This window comes from Melospiza melodia, chromosome 13 (genome assembly GCF_035770615.1).
Source record: "Melospiza melodia melodia isolate bMelMel2 chromosome 13, bMelMel2.pri, whole genome shotgun sequence".
Taxonomy (NCBI): Eukaryota; Metazoa; Chordata; class Aves; order Passeriformes; family Passerellidae; genus Melospiza; species Melospiza melodia.
The window spans coordinates 6,974,521-6,995,720 of record NC_086206.1 but is presented as its reverse complement, the minus strand read 5'-3'; the positions used below and the strand labels follow the sequence as shown (position 1 = coordinate 6,995,720).

The 21,200-nt window shown below is 39.3% G+C and overlaps 1 protein-coding gene across 1 annotated transcript; it reads left to right on the top strand.

The window, feature by feature from the left end:
* Nucleotides 1-682: 682 nt before the first annotated feature.
* TDRD12 (tudor domain containing 12) lies at nt 683-20,867 on the top strand. The gene is made up of 31 exons (XM_063167546.1): nt 683-728; nt 1,565-1,723; nt 2,003-2,139; nt 3,195-3,314; nt 3,925-3,980; nt 4,749-4,834; nt 5,730-5,931; nt 6,111-6,187; nt 6,462-6,520; nt 7,211-7,271; nt 7,933-8,037; nt 8,426-8,608; nt 9,047-9,200; nt 10,159-10,286; nt 10,816-11,004; nt 11,718-11,846; nt 12,636-12,753; nt 13,565-13,698; nt 13,790-14,010; nt 14,212-14,311; nt 15,468-15,655; nt 15,969-16,176; nt 16,707-16,799; nt 17,675-17,844; nt 18,370-18,432; nt 18,522-18,631; nt 19,618-19,672; nt 19,846-19,959; nt 20,056-20,209; nt 20,303-20,369; nt 20,695-20,867. The coding sequence occupies exons 1-31, from the start codon at nt 708-710 to the stop codon at nt 20,778-20,780; spliced, it is 3,747 nt and encodes a 1,248-aa protein (XP_063023616.1). The 5' UTR covers nt 683-707; the 3' UTR covers nt 20,781-20,867.
* The last annotated feature ends 333 nt before the right edge of the window (nt 20,868-21,200 follow it).

Below are 21,200 nucleotides of genomic sequence, written 5' to 3'. Positions count from 1 at the left end.
GTTCAGCAGATTCAGGCTTGTTTGGAAATGGAAGGACAGTGTATTCACTTTCCTTTTCTGAAATATTTAATTAGGCATCTACTTCAATTGTAAATTCTTGTAAGTTGTAAACTGGACTCTGCGGTGATGATACCACGATGTGATTCCGCGATGTTTTGGTTTGTGCCAAAATGAATTGCCAGTTATTTGCTGGAAGTTTCATTATTCTGTTGTAACTCCTCGGTCTGGTATGTACCACTGCAGACAGATGTAGTGTGAAATGCTAATAAAAATCTGTGATATTAAACTTGTTTGCTAAGTTTTGGATTCCTCTTTTGTATTAGGCTGAGGGATTTTTTTTAAAGTTGTAAATATTCTCTTCTGGTGTTCTTGTTCATTTGATCATGTAGGTAGGTTGTAACAGCACTTGACTGTGATCAGGCTATTTCTGCCGGCCTTTGAATGGAAAAAATGCAGTATGGATGGTAAATCCTAATTAGGCTTTAACATAGTCCCTCGCTAAGAAAGCTGGTTTGAATGCTTTGAAGCATGTAAATTATAAAAATAAGTTGCTTAAACTAGTACTTCTGACAGGAGTAGTAAAAATTTATAGGTTTGCTTTAGGTGTATGATCTTCAAATAGGCTTTGAAAAAAATGGTGGGGATCAGAATGGTTCATCAAATGTTTTTCTTTTACAGTAGTGATAAGGGAGACACAGGAGGTAAACATGGAAGTCGCAGTATTAAAGGTATGCTGTTTGTTTTTTTTAATTTAAAGGATTGATGTCTGTTTCCATGTGAATTTCTTGAGGTCACATTTACAAAAAAGATGTTGCCTGTGTATTTCCATTCACCAGCATTTCTTTGCACTTGTGGAGTCATATTTGTGTTTGTTTTAGGTTTTATTTTATTGTTTTTGTTGTAAAATGTGTGAGTTGGAGTGTGAATTAACACGGGCAGGCAGCCAGAAAAACCACAGCTGAAATAAAGAGAGTAAATTTATTTAACCGGAGGATCTGGGGCACACCCAGGTGGACACTGGCGGCTCAGCCCCTCCTAGCAGGATTCATCAGGAACCCTGTGAGCTCCCCTGTGCTTCTTATGATCTCTGAGCTTTGATCTTTCTCCCAACATGGAGCCCAGCATGTCCATGAGAGTGCCTCCAAGCCTCTCCAAACACCTGTATTACCTCTACACAGAAATTCTGCTTCTCAAAACAGCAATAGGCATAATAGATGGGATTTCCCACTCTGATATTCTCCAGGCCTGAGGACTTCATATGGAAGTAAAAACCTTTGTCTTTGCACTTTTTCCACTGTTTGGTTTAACCAACTTTTTAGATAATGCTGTTCCCTTGTAGACCCCCCCATGGTGTTTGTTGCAGTGCTAAAGAAACTTGGAAGCTGAGAAGCCATTTCATGAACTAATGCTGTGAAGGTGAAAGATGTTTCATGTATTAACATTCTGTGTCTCAGTGTCAGTCACCATAACTTTGAAGATGCCCTGTGAAAATCAAGTTTTATTTTAACATCTGCTCAGATACTCTTAAAAGTCAGTAGTATTTATTCTCCGCTTCTTGGCCCAGGCTGGGGATCCAAGTTGCTTTTGGATTGCTGTGAAAGAACCTGTGCCTGGTGTAGTTGGTGAAACTGTGTATGAAAACCTGAATGCTGAAATGGAACAGTTTTATACCTCTTACAAAGATACAGATGAAGTGAAACAAGAGGAGATAAAAAAAGGCCAGGTAAGATCCTTGCTCCACATAGAAATCTATTATTTGAATCTATTTGGTGGTGAAGAATCAAGTATATGTTGTGTTTTTTTTTTAATTTTACACACAAAAACAGATACAGCATCTCTGTGAGTTGTGTTTTCTCATCTGTAAGCCTTCTAACTGTGAGCTATAAGGTTTGCATTTTGCTAAGAAAATGGAAGGCTGTGTAATAAATACTGTGTCCTTGCCTTTGAGTGTAACTGGGGTTATGTGAAAGAAGCTGCTGTCTTGTTCTTTGTCTCTGCTCAGGTTTATGTGGTTTTCAGTGAGGAGCTGAAGTGCTGGTGCAGGGCTCTGGTGCAGTCAGTGTGGTGCCAGGCAGATGGTTACCAGCTCAGCTGTTTCCTCGTGGATTATGCCAAGTACTGCTATGTTCCATCAAAGAGGTAGGCGTTTTTGTTATTGTCATGTATTTGTTAATGCATCACATGTAATAAATTTGTTAGTAGATACAGCTGCTCTTAATATTTATTTAGTTAAGTGAGGTATAGGTTGTGTCCACAAGAAGCTGCTCACCAAATGATACACTAAGTGCAAACCAGTCCTTATTTTGTGATAAAGATGCATTCCATTTTAGGTTTTGCTTTTTTAAAGATTTAGAATAGAAGTGTCAGTCTGTTGTGATTGAGATGTGTGATTGCTAGTTACAACTTACCTTTATATTCTCATTTATTAATTCGGTATATACAAAAAAAAATATTGTGGCCAATGAAGTTTAGGCATAAAAACCATCTACAGAAGCAGGGTTTCACTTGGAACAGCTTGTTTACTAAGAGCTGACAGTTTGTGTTGTCATGGTGTCAAAAAAGGTGAGTTTTTCACAGGTTCCGAGCTCTTGATGAAATGAGTGTAAAACCTTGTGTTTTTAACATCTTGAAAAATACATTCTTGTGTTTCAGAGCAAGCTAGTCCAGCTCTTAAAGTTTGTCTATTAAAATATGCAACTTGGAGCACAAGAAACTTCACCAAATTGGTTTTGGTAGTATTCCACAAAATTAGATGTTACTTAAAGTATTTTAAAATAAATAATGTTTTAAGTTGACTGTTGATTTGTTGAAAAACAACTGTTGCTTTGTTGGAAAACAACTGGATAATGGGTTAAGTACCACGAAGATATCTTGATAATGGGTAAAATACCATGAAGATGCTTAGACGATGAGTAGCAAGAAGACTTGCTGCAGTGGCAAAGGATCAGATCAGAAAGATTCCAGGTAATTAGAATATGTATTAATAACGAATAGAACAGCAATCCCATTGACCTGTTGGTCCTGATGGCACCTCTTAGAGTAAGTAGTTTCAAAGAGGGAGCCAGTGGGATCCAAACTCCTGGAAGAACTGTGTTGTTAAATTCAGGGTAACAGGAGGTGGTTTGTGAGACCAGTGACTTCTGGAGAACAAATTCTGCCCTGTAAAATGAGATAATTTCCAATTTGTTTTGCAGCATTCGAGTTTTACCAGGAGCATTTGCAAAGATCCCCCACAGAGCAAAGAAGTGTCGGCTGCACTGCACGAAGCCACTGACACTGCATATTGACTACTGTGAAAACACTGCCAAAATAGGGTAAGGAGAGCTAGGAAATACCTTCTGTTTGTGCATTTCTGAAGTGGGAGGGTTCAGTGTAGAAGTTTTTAGGAGGGATTATATTTCAAGGGGAAACCTGCAGTATTCTCACAGTAAGCGTAGAACACAGAACTGTACCAGCTACTAAGAGGAAAATCAGCTCTCTTCCAGCTGAGAGAACAATGCTCTCCAGGGAACTGGTGGAGTCACCAACCCTGGAGGGATTTAAAAGGTATGTATAGATGTGGCACTAAGGGACATTGTTGAGTGGTGGCCTTGGTAGTGCTGAGTTAGTGGTTGGACACAATGATCCTGGGTTTTTTTTCCAACCTAAATGATTCTGTGATTTCTTCATATCTTATATTTGGTGCGAGCTATGATACCTTGACAAAACATCTTTTAATTTTGATCAATTCGTAGTACTGGTGAACTGGAACAATATTACCAAACTAAAGTGATGTGCTGAGTAATCAGATTCTGCTGATTTGTGTAGCTGTGCACTTTGTAAGAATTTTCATGATTTAGAGCTTTGTGCTTGTATAGAATATTTTTTTAATTACTGTTTTCATGTTTGATAATCTGGAAAAACTGATTGTGTTTATTTTCCTAGACCAGCCAAAAGATGGGATACTGCTGCCATTCAGCATTTCCGAAAGCTTCTTGAAGGTAAATAACACTTCAGTTTTGGGAAAAATCAGTTGTTAGAGAAATGTAGTACTTGTGTACAAGTTGATTATAGTTGAGTATGCTTGATTATATTTATAAACGCTGTAAGTTAAAAAAAAATGAGAAAGGAGCTGCCTAAGTATGATGGGACTAAGGCACAAGTACTTGGAGCTGTATTTTGGGAACTCTGGGCTTCCATGCTGCATAAATTTTGGTAGTTAAATTGTGTTTAGGCTAGATTAGGCTGACTGAGGGAGCATTCATGTCACGTTTGTTTAGAACATTGGACCCATTCTGTGTATTCAGCATGAGACTGAATGTGCATCACAGCTGTCCTGCATGTACAGAGGTGCTTCAGGACTTGGATTAGCTGTGTTTGCCCAAATGAAGTGTAACAAAGCTGTACAGATGTGCAAATACAACTTCTTTCAAGAAAAGGAAATGTCTCTCTTGAAAAGCACGTGCTGGTGCCCCAGACTGTCAGAGTCTAAGAGCAAACCAAGACTTTCAGTGTAGAACTAAGAGTGGTTTGTCTCAAGAGATCATTAAATCTGATCATTAATCAAACCTCCTCCAAAGACTAAGGACGAGTTCCTTTTTGGAGCTTTTAAGTTTTTATTGCTAAATTCCTCATTTCACTTAGGTGCAATAACAAGCGTTACACGTTTTTAATTGTGATGCCTGATTTTGTCTGTCTCAGTGCAGGTAAAGAATGCTGACAGTGTGATGGGGTCTAATCTTTTTTCTTGTGTTCATTACTGCATTTAGAGGCTACCGAGGTTAAAGCCACAATACAGACAGTAGAAGATAAAGTGTTAGAGGTGTTCCTTTTTGTGACTATAAAAGATGAAAAGGTAAGATACTTTCATATTTCCAACTCTATTAGTGTACTTTGCTATTAGTGTAAGATTGGAAAGCATGGCTTTCAAGTTTTTTTCAGATACAGTAGAAGCTAAATCATTAACTTATTAGAGGTTTTTATTACATGATGTTCATTGTAAGCCTCTGGAGAAATTCCAAGAGGCAGAACTTGTATTTTTCTCTGCATTAACCTTTTTTCTTTTTCATCATTGACAAGCAAGTGAAGTCCAGCCAGTATTTAAGTGGATAACTGTGTGCATTATTTGGTGTACGTCGTGTGGTATCATGTTTGAAGATGTTTCAGTAAGGCAGCTGCATCATACTGTAAAAATAACTAAAATTTCACACTCTTGCATACAGATGAGTCCTCCAGGAGCTGGAAAAAATACCAAGTCTAGTTCCACTTGCCAAAATGTGTAACTTGTGTCAAATCTCTGCTGTAGCTACTGCCAGACTTACACAGCTGTATAGTAGATAGAAGTTGTTTTAGGCCTAATACTGCCTTTTTTTTTGCCAGATTTTGATGTGTGCTGAATCTAAAAGAAATAGAGGCTTCACTGGATCAGAAGGTTCTTTCAGGACTCATAGAGTTAATTCAGTACAGAATTTTGGCCAGAAACCTGGAACTCAGTAATTAACACCTGTTGAAAGATCATACATGAAAATAGGACTTGGCTTTTTTTAGAACTAGTATTTGACAGAAAGCATTCGTTGGTATTTCTTATGTCTGGGATTCTGTTTAGTTGGATTTTGTTTGGGGTTTTTATCATATTTAAAAGTACTGCTTTTGTTTAAATCTTCACAAAAATTTTAAACAAATATGTGTTGGTGTAGCTTACTGCTTGTTGACACTGAATAAAAAAGATCTTGTTTGGGTTTTTTTTATAGATCTGTGTTAATGATGATCTGGTTGCAAAGCACTTTGCTCATTACAAGGAAGATGAAGGGACTGCAGGGAGTTCCTCAGATGTTTCTGATGATGAAGTGTCCTTAAATGTTGAGGGTGTTCCAGTGGAGTTTGTTGGTCCTACGTTTCTTGCCAGGCCAAAACTGCCCTTTGGGGAGGAGGTGTCACCACATCTTGGGCCAGGTGGGACCCACAGCTGGGGGGACAGTCCTGCATGCAGCACTTGATGTGTTTACTTGGATGTGGGGAATGGGAATGTCCTGTCTTGGATCACAGTGACTGGGGCACATGGTGTCCATCTCTGGCTTTTTGTGTGTTCAGATAATCAGAAATGGCTGTCTCCATTTTATTTATCTTTTTAGGTCTTGGTGGTTGTAATTCTGTTCCTAAAAAGCCATCCCAAAGGTCACACACAGATCTAAATGACAATGCAGTGCCTGTAAGTACTACATTTTGTAATGAATTGTGAAATGTAAGCTAACATATACATAGGCCAGATTAGGAGTGCTGTAGTCACCCAGCTTGTTGTTTTTAGACAGTTTCCTGAAGCTTGTTTCATCAAAATTGTTGCCTTAGTCAAAGCAACTTCAAATTTGGAAAAGAATGCTGCAGATTATTTGGAGAATCCCACATGAGAAAAACACTTTCAACTTTGTGTTTTAAATATTACTTTTGAACAGTATTTTAGTGTTTAAAATGTGTTTCCTTCCTAGGTGGTCAGCACGGTGCCAGATTTGCCTTCCAAGGAAGATAAAGCAGTTCAGACAGAGAGGTGTGGTGCAGTTTGTTAAATATTCAGAATGATTCTGTCATCAGACAGCTGGGAGCTGTAGTGTGTTTGCAGTTACTGTTCTTGGGCCTCTAAAGGGCAGAGGGGGAGGGAAGCTCCATACACATGCTTTTGGGGAAGGAGTTACCCTGGAAAAATAACCAGTTATTTCTAAACAGTAGCTTGACAACAGGCATGTGGTGGGGAGGTATTTTTCTGCATACTAAGTGTGTTAATTTGCTTTATTTTATTTTTGGTGTGATTTATAAAGTTTCTGGATTTAATGAAATATGAGTGGGTCAGTTTGTGCAGTGCTTTCACTGTGCTGCAGGTCAGTTGATGCAGATGAAGTAAACTTCAGGAGTGTTTCTTCTGTCAGTTTCTAGCTGATGCAAAGATGAGTTGTTCTATGTTTTGGAACTTTAAGAAGCCTTTTTTTTCTACAGTCCAGTTTATTTTTCTTCCAATGTCAGGGAACTTAATTTTGAAAAATATTCTGAAAGATTATTTTCACTAAGTTTTGCTTTCCCAGGGTGTGTTTTGATTTCTGCTTTTGTATTGAGGATTTTTCTCATGGACATAGATATGTCACTTGAAGTGAATTGCGTCATGACACTTGGGAAGTACTGGTGGTATTTATAAATGATGTTTTTCTTTTGAATTTATGTTCTTTTTAATATCTCTGTTTCTCAGGATTCCACAGTTCCTGAATTCCAGTTACCTTCAGACACACAGAGCTGAAGATGACCAACAGGTATTTCAAACATTAACTTTTATTTAACTTGTCTTGTGCTGCAAGCATTTTGGTTTTGGTAGCATTGGGTCTCTGTGGAAGGAGGTCAGGGGCTGACTGCTCCTGCATTGGCCTCTGCAGGCCAGAGCTGAGCCGGCCGAGTTGGGGATGCCTCCCTGAATTCAAGAAAGGGTAAAACACAGGGAAAGGAACAAAAAATTGTGAGAAACAGTCAATGCCAGGGTCAGAGGAGTAGAAGGAGCTCCATGCAGGTGTTTCTGAAGGGATTGCAGTCTGTGGAGGACCTGCATTGGAGCAGAGAATAGAGAAGGAGCAATGGAGAGAAGCTGCCATCTGCACTGTGGCTGCTGTCCCTGCCTCGTGCTGCTCCGTGTGGGAAGAGTGCCAGCTGTACACAGAGTGTCCACTGTATCTCTTGAGGGCTTTAAGACAGTTCAGACCATCTTTCTTCCTTTAAAATAGCAATAACAAATTCTCATCTCACCCTTGGTCTGTGTAACCTATCAGTATGTACAAAGCATGTTTAAATTGAATTTAGAATTTGATTCATTTACATCAAAATGCCTTTTTTTTAAATACAGTGGGTGCTTCTGAGTTTTATGTAAGCTAAACCCCTTTTGGTAAGTATTGCCATTATCATCTATTTGTCTCATGATTTCAGAGTTTACAAGATGTTGGGAAAGAAAAAAACTTTGTGTTCCTGAGCAAGAAAATTGAACCATCATCAGTTTTGGAAACAGCACCACTTTCTGATGGTTTGAAAAAGGTAGAGGTGATGATACTACATTGATTATCTTTTTAAGACAAGTTTCATACCTCAAATTGTCATAGTAAATATTACAGTAATACCTTACTTTGATTGAGTAATGTGCAAGGTTGTTCATATGGTTGAATAAATAAAGCTTTGGAGAAATGCTGTAACAATTTTACACATTTTTTTTCTGGTATATTAGCCCTGCTACAAGTGGATTTGAATTTTAAAACAGTAATGTAACAGCTGAGCCCAGAAGATGGTTTTTCATATTATCTGTTAAGGACATTTATTATGTAATGGGTCAAAAGCTTTTAAATCGCTTGTTGTTACCCTTTGTCTTGTCTTGTTGGTGTTTAAGTACACTGATTTAGTGGGAAATTCTTAATTTCTGTTTCTGTAGGAACTTGCTTTGAACAAGTTTTCAGGCCCTTCCTTCACCCAGTCCTACTGTTGGCCACCAGTAGCTGGGGGCTGTGATGTCGTTGCCATCTCCCATCAGGGAAACGATCCCTTGTTATATATTCCACCAGTTCTTACACTGCTGCAGGAAGGTCACTACCAAGCCTTGCCAAACATGAGTGGGGTATGTATATGTTGGACCAGAGAACCTGTTTCTAGTCTGAATGTTTGGCATGTATACATTGGTGTCATCTCCATGTATCTTCATGATGCCTGCCAGTTTCTGTGAGGCCTCTGCTTAGAGGCCTTGGGTGAACTCTGTGAATGGGGCAAGTCCCAAACTTACTTTTAAAGCAATCCCCACCAAGTGGTTCATGCCCTGGCACTTAAATACACAATGGAGCTTTGTTTCTGCATGAGTAGTATGTATTTATTAAACAAAAATTGGTATTAGCTGTTTCAAATACTACAGTGCATTTTCTAGCTTCTGTTAGATCATAGAATTACTGAGGTTGTAAGGGACCTCTGAAAAAGGCCCAGTACAACCCTAGTAAGACAGGATTCTCAAGGTTCTTTACTTCTGTGTAACAAATGTTGTCAATTTTTGTACCTGTGTATGTAGCCACTAGCACTGATTTTATGTCCTGGATGGAAAAAGGCACAGCTTGTTTTTGACCTGCTGAAAACATACAGGAAGGGCTGCAGACACCTTCACCCCATGCTGATAACCCTCGGGCAGAACAAGGAAGCTGCCAGCCAAATGGAAATCCGAGGCTGTAAGAACACTTTGTCATCATCTTTGTTATGCCTGAAGGCAGTGTGGGCTGCCTTAATTGCAGGAGCCTGTGAAAGAACAATTTCTCCTTCTCAGGTTCTCGATTTACTTGTTTAAATGGTGATTTACAATTTGCTGTTACACAAAGTACTGAGCATTTATTGTATCTAACTCAGTAGCATGCTCAGGGTGCCCCACAGAGAAGTAGCATAGAAATAATGAAAAAGCTGTTGGGAGACTTGCCCTGCTTAGATATATTGTACTTAGATATATATACTTAAAATATTTAGGTGTGTTCTGGTTTGGTGCCTTTGTTTAATTCCTGCATTTTCAAAAGTGGCTTTTGTTGTGCCAAGAGAATAAGAACTATGGATAGAACTATGAAGAATTGTGTAAAATCCCATTTCAGTAGTTGGTATTTTTTCATCCATTGTTCAGTTTGAGCCTGGTGGGTGAATTCAGGCCTGTAAGCAGCAGAGCTGTTGGTGTATTTGCACTAGTGAAGATTGGTGTAGTTTTATTTCCATGTGTAGATAGATACACATGCACACACATCTGTGTAAGTTCCTAAGCTACAATGTTTGCTTTATTCTGCTGTTGAAACTGAACTTTCCTGAAATTGCTCTTGCATCTATTTATAAATATTTCCTTTCTGGCTGTTTGGTTCTGCAGTTATTACCTCTACTTCCAGTACCTTACTGGAAAATGAGATGACATCCTGCTTTGTAAACTTGCTACCCTTCAGACATTTCACTGGATTTCAAAATATCAGAGCCTCACACTCTCGTGTCTTGGGTAACTTGCAGGAGTAGAAAAACACAGACTCCCCAGTTTTGAGATGATGAATCTGAAATACAAATGTGACCATTTTTAAATAAAGCTACCATGTCCTTTGTTGTCACAGTAATACTCTTTCAAGTAGTAAGTTAATAGTGACAGTCTTTCCCTCCACCTTGTAGGTGAAGTAGTAGTGACTACACCATACAACCTCCTGAGACTGCTGGAACATAACCCTGGCCTCTTGTGTAGGCTTTGCCATCTTGTTCTTGATGAGATCCAGGTGCTGTTCTCTGACACTTCTGAACAGGTAAATGCCTTACACAGCCACTTGGCAAAATGCTGTTCCAGTTGTGCATGAGTCTGGAACAGTGGCACACCCTGAGGAAAAAAACCCTGGAAGTGGGTTTATTGTGAACCTCTTTTTTAAATCTACTTTTTATTTTTGTATTTACGAATTAACTGTGTTGGGCTTGTCGTGTAGTTACCACCTAGTTTTTGCTGAATGTCTCTGCCCTCTCCAGTCTTTGTGGAGGCTTTTTATACTGCAAATTTCAACACATCATCTTCTTGATATTTCCATCTTCTCTGGACAGAATCCTGCATGCACGTGGATATGCTGTTCTGTTGCTTTCTTTTGTTTCAGAAGTCATGCAGAGAATAAGATAAAAGTGTACATACCAAGCTGTTCTTTTGGGGGATGAGACTTGCAGTTTGCTGTGATAGTGGCTTTGTGACTGGAAAAAGCAATGCTCTGAGACTCCGTTTTTTTTCTGAGCTGTCATCTGCTTGCTGGAATATGATGAGAGGAGAGAAAAAAAAATCTCTTTCCTTCCTAGGTGTTTACCCTACTGGATTGTTACAAGAAGGCCACTGCTCGGCCACGGGGGAATCTACCACATCAGATCATTGCTGTGGGAACTCAGTGGAATAAACACATCACACCCTTGATAAAGGAGTTCATGAATGATCCTCACATTGTGATAACTGTTATTGAAGAGGCTGCCATCTTTGGAAATGTGCAACAGGTAAAACTTAGGAAAATGTGTCACTGCTTGGATATGTGGCTGCTGCTGGTTTATTGGAAGCAGGGGGTGCTGCAGTGCTGCCTCCCAGTGTGAGCTGAAGTTAGAAATCAGGTGAGTCACTGAACAAGCTGGAGGTCTCTTATTGCTTTTCTAGGACTGAAATGAAGACAGTCCCTTGACTATTTTGTGGTTAGTGCAAATGAGTCTAAATTTGAGATGTATTTGCAAACAGTGCAGTTCTTGACCAGAATGTTTTGCAGTTGTTAGCTGTGGCTGGCAGAACTACAAGGTAAGGCGTGCCAAGGCAGATCAAGTAAAGCATTTGGTTTGCTGCTTTCACACAATACCAAACTGTTGACCTCAAATTTCTAGAAGGCCTATTACATATTGTTAGGTATCTTTTCACTTAGTTTCCAGTCAATGTGGTATAGCCCTGAGGAATAACACAAAATGGTTTAAGTTTGATTTGAATTATAGCATGTCTCAGCGTGGCATCATTTGTGGATTTTAAGTGTTGGGAAATCTCCAAAAGAGATACCCATGGCATGTAAGGAAACTGAAAACCCAAAGTTTTTGTGAGAAGCCTTAATGACTGAGCAGAACTGAAAGGGTCAATGTGTGCATGCATCAAGGTTAGGATTAGGAAGAATTATATAGTAAAATATGTATGGGTTATATGAATTAGCAGCTCTCAGTTTTGTATTTGCTTTTAGGTGGTGCAGCCCTGCATAAGCAGCAACAGAACTGCTGAGTTACTTAAAATCTTGGATTTTACCCAGAGGAATCTTCAGAAAGTGCTGGTCTTCACTGACTCAGTAACTGAAGTAGAGATGATTCATAAGGTAAGAAAGCATTTAAACTTAAATAAGCAGGGTTTTTTTTTAAGTTGATAACAAATTAAAATATCTTGGCTTCTGAGAATAAAGGTGGGATGTGAATTTGGAAGTTAATCATGCCTGCTAAAAGTAACCCCAGACTGACTATCAGCAATTAGCTGACATAGATCATGTGATACTTAAAGGATTCATTTCTGATGTAAATATTGGTGCATCGGGAATGTTTATTCTTTGGTGATTGTTAATGGAAGCAAATCTTGTTTGGGATTGTAACTTTCTAACACATTTCCCTTGAATATTTGAGGGTTCAAGCGTTTCAAAACCAACCCTGCCAGCACTTCAAAAAAAGTGCTTGTTGATGTTAGTAGGATTAAATCTCTTCATAGTAATTCTTGTTGGGCAAGAATTCTTTGAAAACTGACTTCAAATCTTTTACATGGCCTATGAAAATATTTCAGGGTTTCACGTGATGAAGAATGCTTGTTCTGAGAGACTGAAACATGAATCTGCATGTTGTTAGATCATGGAATCAGAGAGAACACACTAATGAGGGGAAAAGCTTGAGATTTTTATTTTTTTAAATGTCTAATGTATTATGACAACAGGAAATTAATGAACCTTTTCTCCATTAATATATTATTTTTTCATATAAGCAACCTAAATTTCATTAGCTCTTTCATTATCTCTCTACAGCAAGATGTGCTAAATTCTAGTTAGAGATGCTGCCTCTTAGATTTGATTGGAGCAAGTACTGCAGCATTGCAGGAATGTGTAACTTTTTACTTTGCCATGCAGGCACTGAAGAGCAACTCAATAGTTTCCTTGAAAAAGCATAAAGAGAGCAAGTGTAATGCTGAGTGTGTCTTGGAGAGGTGGAGAAAAATGCACAGTTCTGGCACTCCTGCTGTGTTAGGTGAGGATTCTCTGTCTGGTTGGGATTTTATCTTAATGCAGAGCTGAGATCTGCACCAAGCACTTACACTGGCTTATCTCACACTTCCACAGGGGCAGATCCCTATGAACTCTTGCCAGTTCTCTGTTTACTTCTTAATGCTACAGGGCTTTGGGGGTTTTTTGTGGGTTTTTTTGTTTGTTTTTTGGGGTTTTTTTGGTTTTTTTTTTGTTTTGTTTTTTTTTTTTTTTTTGTTTTGTTTTGTTTTGGTTTTTTTTCTAATTTTCTCCTGTTATTATTTTCCCTGCTTATTTTAAAGAACTATGAATGTATTCAAAGATTTTCCACCATTTTACAATTTTCTCTGCTACAGAGGAGATACAAAGTCTGAAATAATTTCCAAACTACAAAGATTGTTTGTAATAATTTTCTGTAAGTTCCATTAGGGTTATTTTTCAATTTTTTTGCACTAACAAAGGCCTTTATCCTATGTTATATATAAAAACAAGAAGGTGGACGTAGCTCTGCACAGAGCTGTGAGAACTCCTGCACTGTTTCAGCTGTCTCCTGTGAATTACTGAGTGGTGCTCAGTTCTCTGCATTCTGTGGTGCTGACAGGAAATGGAGAGTGCTGTGAGCTTGGCATGAAATGCTGTGTCTGCCATATGCTGATGAGATTTATTGACTGGAGAAATAAAAACCCTTGTAGGAATGTATTGGGGAAAAAATCCATCTTCCAGTTGGGAGAAGGAAATCAGCTGTGGTGTGGTGATGTGATGCTTCCCATGTTTGAGTTATTACAGTTACACATCTGTGTGAAACTTGTGCTTAGTTTTAACAGATGACTGCCTGCCCTCCTTGGGGATCACAGATGCAGCTTGGGTGATCCATTTCAGTTTCCCATCTCCAGCAGCCTTTGGGCAGCGCCTGCAAAGCATGAGTGACAACTTCTGCCCTGGCATAAAGGTTTGGGTGAACCTTGACTGGGTGGTGCTACACTGGGTCATTACTGATGGATACATAAACATTTTCTCAAAATATTTCTCATTATTTCTAGGATTCTGCTGTAGGTCAGGAAGAGACGAAGGCACAGTCAGTCATTCTGCTGACAGAGAACAGTTCCTGTCATTCACCTGAGATTTTCTACTACTTAAAGCATGCAGAAGCTGAAATTCCAGAAGAACTCTATTATTTGACTGCCATGGTGCAGGAATCTGAGGAAGACAAGAAATTTTCAAGACCCCTGTGTGCTTCTCTGAAAACATTTGGGATTTGCAGGTAAGGAAGCGTCAGCATTTTTGCCCTCAGTGATGATTGCTGCTGATTCCTTGGTGAATTTTCCTGTTTGATGCTTTTATGTAAAACAGGTTTTGCTTATGGTATTTTTTTTCTGTTGCCTGTTGCAAGTCACTTAACAGGAGTTTACGACTGAAAGCAAAGAACTTTTTCCTAAACTTGTTATGGTTTTTTTAAATGTAGGAACAGAACAGTGTGTCCAGATCGTCATCAAATTAATTCATCAGTAGACATGGCCCAGAGTATTGCAGCTGAAATGATAGAAACACCTGAACGTGTGACAGTAAGTTACAGTTTTCCTTGGGCTTGGGTACCAAGAGAAACAGGTCTTAAACAGCTACTTAGCATGTTACTTTTTTTTTTTTTAATTCCATTAACCCTACTGCAGTAGGATTAATGTACTCTCCCTTGCATAAATCAAGTGTGCCAGATGTTCTTTGTGTTGTGTTTTGTGGGCAATTCTGAGTTTACCTCAGGTTTTTTTCCTGTTTTGAAGATTGACATTTTGTGGGAAGATGACTTGTGTTCTGTGTATTCATTCCTTTTATAATTTGCGACTCTGTATCAAAATTAACAAAGATGGAGGCTTATAGAAACTTCATTTCTTGTAGAGGAAACACAGAGTAATCTGTGGGAGTGAGGGGAAGTTGAAGTGGAAGGATATTTTTCTTAGCTGACGTGTTTGTGCAAACTTACTGAAAGCTGAGCATTTTCTGGCCTTGGGATTAGAGAACGTATTTTCATTTATTGTATGCCCAAGAAATGGGGAGCTGCTCTCTTGTAGGTAGAACATTTGAGTTATTTACTTCAAAAATACCAGTGCTTTGGAAGATTTTTGCTCTAGGGTGCTGGTTTAGTTAGACTTCTTTTTCAGTAGTTGCACATCCATGAAACCTTCATGGCTACAGGGTTGACTTTGCTACAGTGATTCTTCATATCCCAGTAAGAGTTTGTGTCTCCAGCTCCCTCTGAGAGTTGGGCTTTATCTGAGGTGCTCTCAAAGCAGCATTTTACACATTGGTGTGCACAACTGTGTGTTTGTAGGCTTTTATTTAAGTCCTTTTGGTGCAAACAAAGCAGTTAGTTCTCCCTGTAAGGCTGGGGAGTGTTCAGAGTAGAGCTGGAGTGGTGCAGAACGTGTGAGTGGTTAATAGCCTGGCAGACAATTGTGAGAACTCACTGGTGTTCACTGAGGTGGAATATCATCACCTGACACCAACAGCTCCTGTTTCATACATTGCTGTCCTGCTGACTGAGCTGTGGCCAGTTAGGATTGAGAATAATAACAACAACTCACTGTTTTCTGAACTATGTGTGTACAACATCTGTCACCTTTTGGGGCTAGAAAGAGGTATGTTTACCATATAGAAAGACCTAAATTTCATTGGTTTGAGAAATCACCCACTCCTCCTTTCTGTGGATGTGTTTGATCCCTTCAGATCCTGCCTCTCTTCATTGTACATGCAACAAAGTACTTTGGTCGAATAGTCAGGAAACAAAAGGACCAGTATACAGCTCTTGCTAAAGAAATGAATGATTACTTCAAGGTACCAGGACACAGGATTTCTGTGACTGCTGTGGAGAAGTCAGTGTTGTATGGGTTACGTGAGGGAGCCATTTGCCACAGGTAGAATTTTGTTGGCTTTTTACTTGATTCATGTGCATGTCTTTATGCAAAGATTTTAAAAAACTTGACTGTTGGGTAAAGAAAAAGTCCTCAAAAGCAGCAAAAAACTCACTGCTATGGCAGTAATGCTTTTAAAAAGCTCTTGCCTGCTCTGAGCTCATGAATGGCAAACAAGATGGTTCCCACACATGCACTTGGTTACAGAGTGGGCTTGGAGGAATATCAGTTTTAAAATGAGAGCAGTATTAAAAAATGTCGTGCACACCTGGTTACATGAATAATAATTCTGTGTTTCTTTTCTTGTTATATGAAGGGTTCAGGTGGTAGAGACTCCAGCAAAAGATGAAGAAAATGCCTGTAAGGTCACAATTAAATACATAGATGAAGGCAGGACAAGTCAAGTGAATAGTGATCAGCTGCTTCACTTGCCTGTCAAGTTTCAGGATCTGCCACCTCAGGCTGTGGAAATTATAGTTTGTAGGGTAAAACCCATAGATAATGAAGTTGAATGGAATCCAAAGGTAATAAGCTGGTTTTGCATGCTATTTCCTTTACATTCTTTATGTTCTCTTTCTGTTTTCTATGGGAAAACAGTTACAAACTGTAAGCTTGGGTACCAAACTTGCATTGCTTACTAGTATTGACACTAAATACCTGCAGTTGGGGCAGGTTCTAAGAAGGCAAATTTTCTTTTTTTTATTTTTCTATGAAATAATACGGGGGACTTATTGGGATTTTTTTTTCCTAATAATTTGAATTTCTTTCTTTTAGACTAGGTTCTCACTACTTTGGATTCTGGGGGAGGAGCAGGGGATGTGTAGCCTCTCTGAATTGATCTGTGTTTGAGTGATCTTTCATTATCCTTGAAGGCTTTTACTGTTCTAACTTGGAGTTAAGTTAAAGTGTGCCACTGGTTTACTCAAAACTGTATTTGTTCAATACCCTTTTCATTGTTAAGCTCAGAAGATGTTGTTCCATTGTAGTTAAAGTGACTGTAAAGCTGTGTTGGTATCCATACATCTCAAGTGCTGTGATAACTTGTTTTTCCTAGGTGACTGATCACATCAATCACAAAATTAAAGGAAAAGTTCATCATGCAAAAGTGGTGCAAACCTTGGGAAGGACAGTTTGGGTTGACCCAATGGTAGGTACAGCATGGCAGCACTGGGAAGTCGTAGTATATCTGCACATGGTCCAGGACTGTTCCACAAAGGTAGTAAAAAAAGTGTATTTGGGAGGTGCTGGTGTTCAGTAGTTTGTCTTGTGAAATCAGTTCTGCAGTTTGTTACATTCCACTGGAAGAATGAAACTTGGATCCTCCAAGATGGTTTGCTAATATCCAACAACTCTTGAAGTAGACTTAATTTATTTTGTTTACAAATCCTTAATTCTACTCTTACAGCCCTTACACTACTTTGTAGTTGGTTTTAATCTACATTTTTCTGCAAATAAAAAAAGTTCAAAACTTTGCTCCTTCATTTCCTTGATCATAACAGGAAAAATGGCTGCTCTTGTTCTTGGAGTTTTCTTGTTTTCAGTTTCACATCCATTAGCATCAGCAGACTCCTTGGTTTTGTGGAGTGAGTCAAGTGAAAACTGGATTGGAAAGAGAAAATTATCTGGAAGTCATTCTTTTCAGTTCCCATATGGTGTAGCTCAACCTTTCAGCAGTTTCTAGGCTTTGGGGTTTTTATTGTGTCCCCCACCCCCTCAGCTGTTCTCAGGATGCATGGGACTCAGTTCTGTACTGCATGAGGTTTGTTATGGCTGTCCCATGGTCAGGGCTGGCACTGTTCACCTAATTGCCATCCTGTTCTGTTAGGGCACACCGCCAATTACTGGAGCCATTATCACCTATTGAACATGGGGAGGGTCCTGTCTGAAAATCAGGGAAACCAAATTGCCTGTAGGCATAAAGTCAGTAGGCTGTGTTTGCAGTCTGACTAAAAGAGCAGCTGTGAGTTGGAGGGAGACCATTGAAGAGCTGTGCTTTTCCTTTATGTTGTCCTGTAATTCAAGGTTGCAGTTACCCATCTCCCCACGATGAGGATGTGGGTCAATGAGTACAACATTCGGTCTGAGATTCTGTCAACGGGTTTGGGAACTGACAATCCTGAACATGTAGGAGAAATTCAGAAGCTGTGTGCACAGACACCAGCTGTGGATCATGGACACAGCTTGGAGCCTTTGTAAGTGTTAGCAACTTTTTTTTCAGCTTATATTTTATTAAGAGAAAAACTGTATTTAACTGAATATGAATAATATTACTGGCAGTGATGTTCATTTAAATGCAGGAACACTTGTGTTTGTAATGTGTCTACTTCCCATTAACTACTCCTTAGCCCCATAACAGCAAGGAAAAGAAAATTCTAATTCTAGGAAATACTAACCTGGAATTTGATGCAGACAGGCAAGTTAGTAACTTTCCTAACTCTGTAACTCTTAACTTACTAACTTTATAGCTAGTACAGAGTCTGAATTCAGATTCTATTCCAATTTATGATGCTCAGTAGCTGGTTTGGGTGTTTACCAGTCAGTCAGTATCTGGTGTCTCAGGCACAACCTGTTTGTATTTATTCCTTTCTCCTGGGAAAGGAACTTTAGGATCCTCCATGTCATTGCCAAAGCATTTAATGCTAGGGACCAGACAGCTTTACTGTGATTCTGTGTGCTGAAATGTGTGTAATTCAGCTGCTTGGGTCATTTTTTTACAGACCTGCTGAGCCTGAGACTACTGTTGAAAAATTGGGAACTGCAGTGCAGGCTTTGTTAAAAAGGTACAGATTAAAGTAGGGGAAGGCAAAGGAAGGTGAAGCTGACTGTCATTTGTGGTTTTTTTTTTAAAACTGCTTTGTCCTGTGTTCAGAAGCACAGAAGAGGACACTGCTGATCTAGAGGACGTACCCAGTCCACAGGATCCATTGGTACAGGAAAATTCTGCTGAAAGCTGCAACAGTTCTGTGACTCCTCCAAGCAGTAAGTTTTCAGTGCTTTCCACAAGTTTTCAAATGTGAATTCAAGTTAGGTGGTTGATACCAACCTAACAGTCACCCTGGCAGCTGCAGACTGCTCTGGGTACAGAGAGCAGCACCATGTGGCTGCTGTTTGCAGTCAGCCAGAGCTGCCTTCTCTGAGCAGTCAGGAGATGCTGAGAGTGACTCTTGCTACTCTGTGCGGCTGTCTGGGGGATGCTCTGTCCTTGAGAGCTTGGAATTCTTTGGCTGTGAGTGGAACATGTGAGCAGGACATCTCTGCTGTAAAGGGGACAAGAGCTGTGCAGTCCAAGGCCACAGGATTGAAGGGAATTAAAATCTGTTGAAATAAAGTGGTTCTTGGGGTAATTTTTTTCCCAAGACTGAGAATGGCAGAAAATGGTGCTCCCCCTCATTTCTTTTTCATCTAATCTCAAGGATGTGTTTACTGTTCTGTCAGTGGAGGCTTAGAAATGCTTAGGCATAGCAGGGGGACAGGATTACCTGCTAGCAGCTGACACATGAGTGGAAGGTAAGGAAGTTCTAGCAGATAAAAAGGCTGGAGTGCTTACTGCAGAAGGTTTGTTTCCCCTGTTAATAGTCACACTTATGCCATGTTTTGAGCTGTGATGCTGACACCACCATTAATCATTTCATTCCTGAAACTCCCCACTAATTCCCTGAATTGTTTCAGGTGTCAAATAATGTTTTGAAACTGGAGAAAACCTTTACCTGACCTGGAAAATAGCGTGTTTGGTTAGGTTTTGTTAAATCTTGTAACACTAACTAGAGTATTTTTGATAATTAAAATTTTTAGTTGAATTGTTAACTTGATGAAATCGTTCAGGATAAGAAGTACACAATATAAAAGACAAAGACAGTAATTTGGTTACTACCAAGTTATTTTTGTGATAGTATAGGGAAATTCTGGAAATACCTGGTTTCTGTAGTATAAGGAAGTATAAAAGATGTTTTTTGATGTCTTTTTAGATTGTGTAATTCAAACAAAGGAAGCAGAAGACTCTACTGTGCATCAGCAGAAGGGGTAGGAATAAAGTGATTCATTCCCATGTTGTGCTGGTGTCAGGTCTGCATGGCCCAGGCCCCTTGACTGAGTTGTGACTTCATAGACAAATTCTGGCTCTGTGTGAGACAGCTTGGCTAAACCTCAGTGCTTTTCTGCTTTGGAAAACACCTATTAAATGAACTTTCTTTCAGCTGTCATCCACTAATCAAGTGGTTTCAAGATGATGTGAGTGTGACACTGAAGGTACAAATACCGAGAGCAACTGAGAGTAGATGTGAGTTCTGTAGAGAAAAGGTGACTTTCAGGTAGGTTGGTGACTTTCAGGTAGGTTTAAGAAGCTTTGGTATAATCAGAAAAATGTCTTTGGGATTTAGTGTTTTTAAACTTACTGTATATTGCAGTGCTTATTCAGAAGGGAAACATTACGTGGCTGACCTGGAGCTGTATCAGTCAGTAATTGCAGAGAAGTCCACATGTGTGGTTAAGGATACAGAGGCTGTGATTTTATTGGTAAAAGAGAAGAAAGGAACATGGTGCAAGTTACTGAAGAACAAGGTGAAGTGAAAATTAATTTGAGAGTTACTGAATGTTCTGAACATGTTTGCTGTGCATCAGAGCAGGTATTTCAAACTCTGGTTTTGTCAACAGAATGTTCATGTGTCCTTGGATTTTGAATGCTGGCAAGAGTCTGAAGATGAAAGGCCTTTTACAGTTGGTAAGGATTGTATGAATCTGAGTTGATAACATAAAATGATCAGCCTTCTCTCTTTGCATTGCCTTCATCTGAAATACTAATTTTTTCCAGCAGGTTGCTCAGATTCTTTGAAAAGAGCTGAGGGGACCTCTAGAGCAAACTAGAGGCAGCAGGGCACTGTTCTGTCAGCACAGACTAAGGGCAGATAAAATTGGTTCTGAGTGTTTTGGTCCAGTTTGTAGTCAAAAGCACTTGGGGCTTGCTGGGCTGGGTCATTGGATAGTATTTATTCTGGAGCTCATTTTTTCCTGATTTATGAAAGTAACACCTTGTTAATCACTTGCAGGTTCTGGAAAACTGAACTACCCTCCTGCAGGATCTGAGGAGTGGTTTGAGTCCTCAGAAGACAGCGATACAGAAAGTGATGAGTAACTCGGAGGAGAAATTCCTTTTCCCTCTGACAAGAATTGTATTATTGTGAATTAAACAGTTGATGTAATTGTTGATAGTTGATGCAATTGTGGCTTGTTCATGTAGTTGTTAATTAAAAATGTTAGTTGCAGTCAGGGTTCTAAAGGCACTGTGCTTAATTACAATCTTCACCTGATAAGAGGTACTGGCAAAGCAGTATCTGGAGTAAAAACACTTAAGAGTGGATGTAATCTATTTTTGGTCTTGCTCTGCATCCTGATGACAACAGAAATTACCTACTTGAAAAAAACAGCTGTGGAGCAGATGTTTGCCTTCTCTTGGTTCTGTTCTTCTTTGACATGTTTAATACCGAACTACAATGTAAGGTGGGGATTTTTTGGGGGGGCTGGTAGATCAGTCTCTAGTGGGTTATTTAAGAGG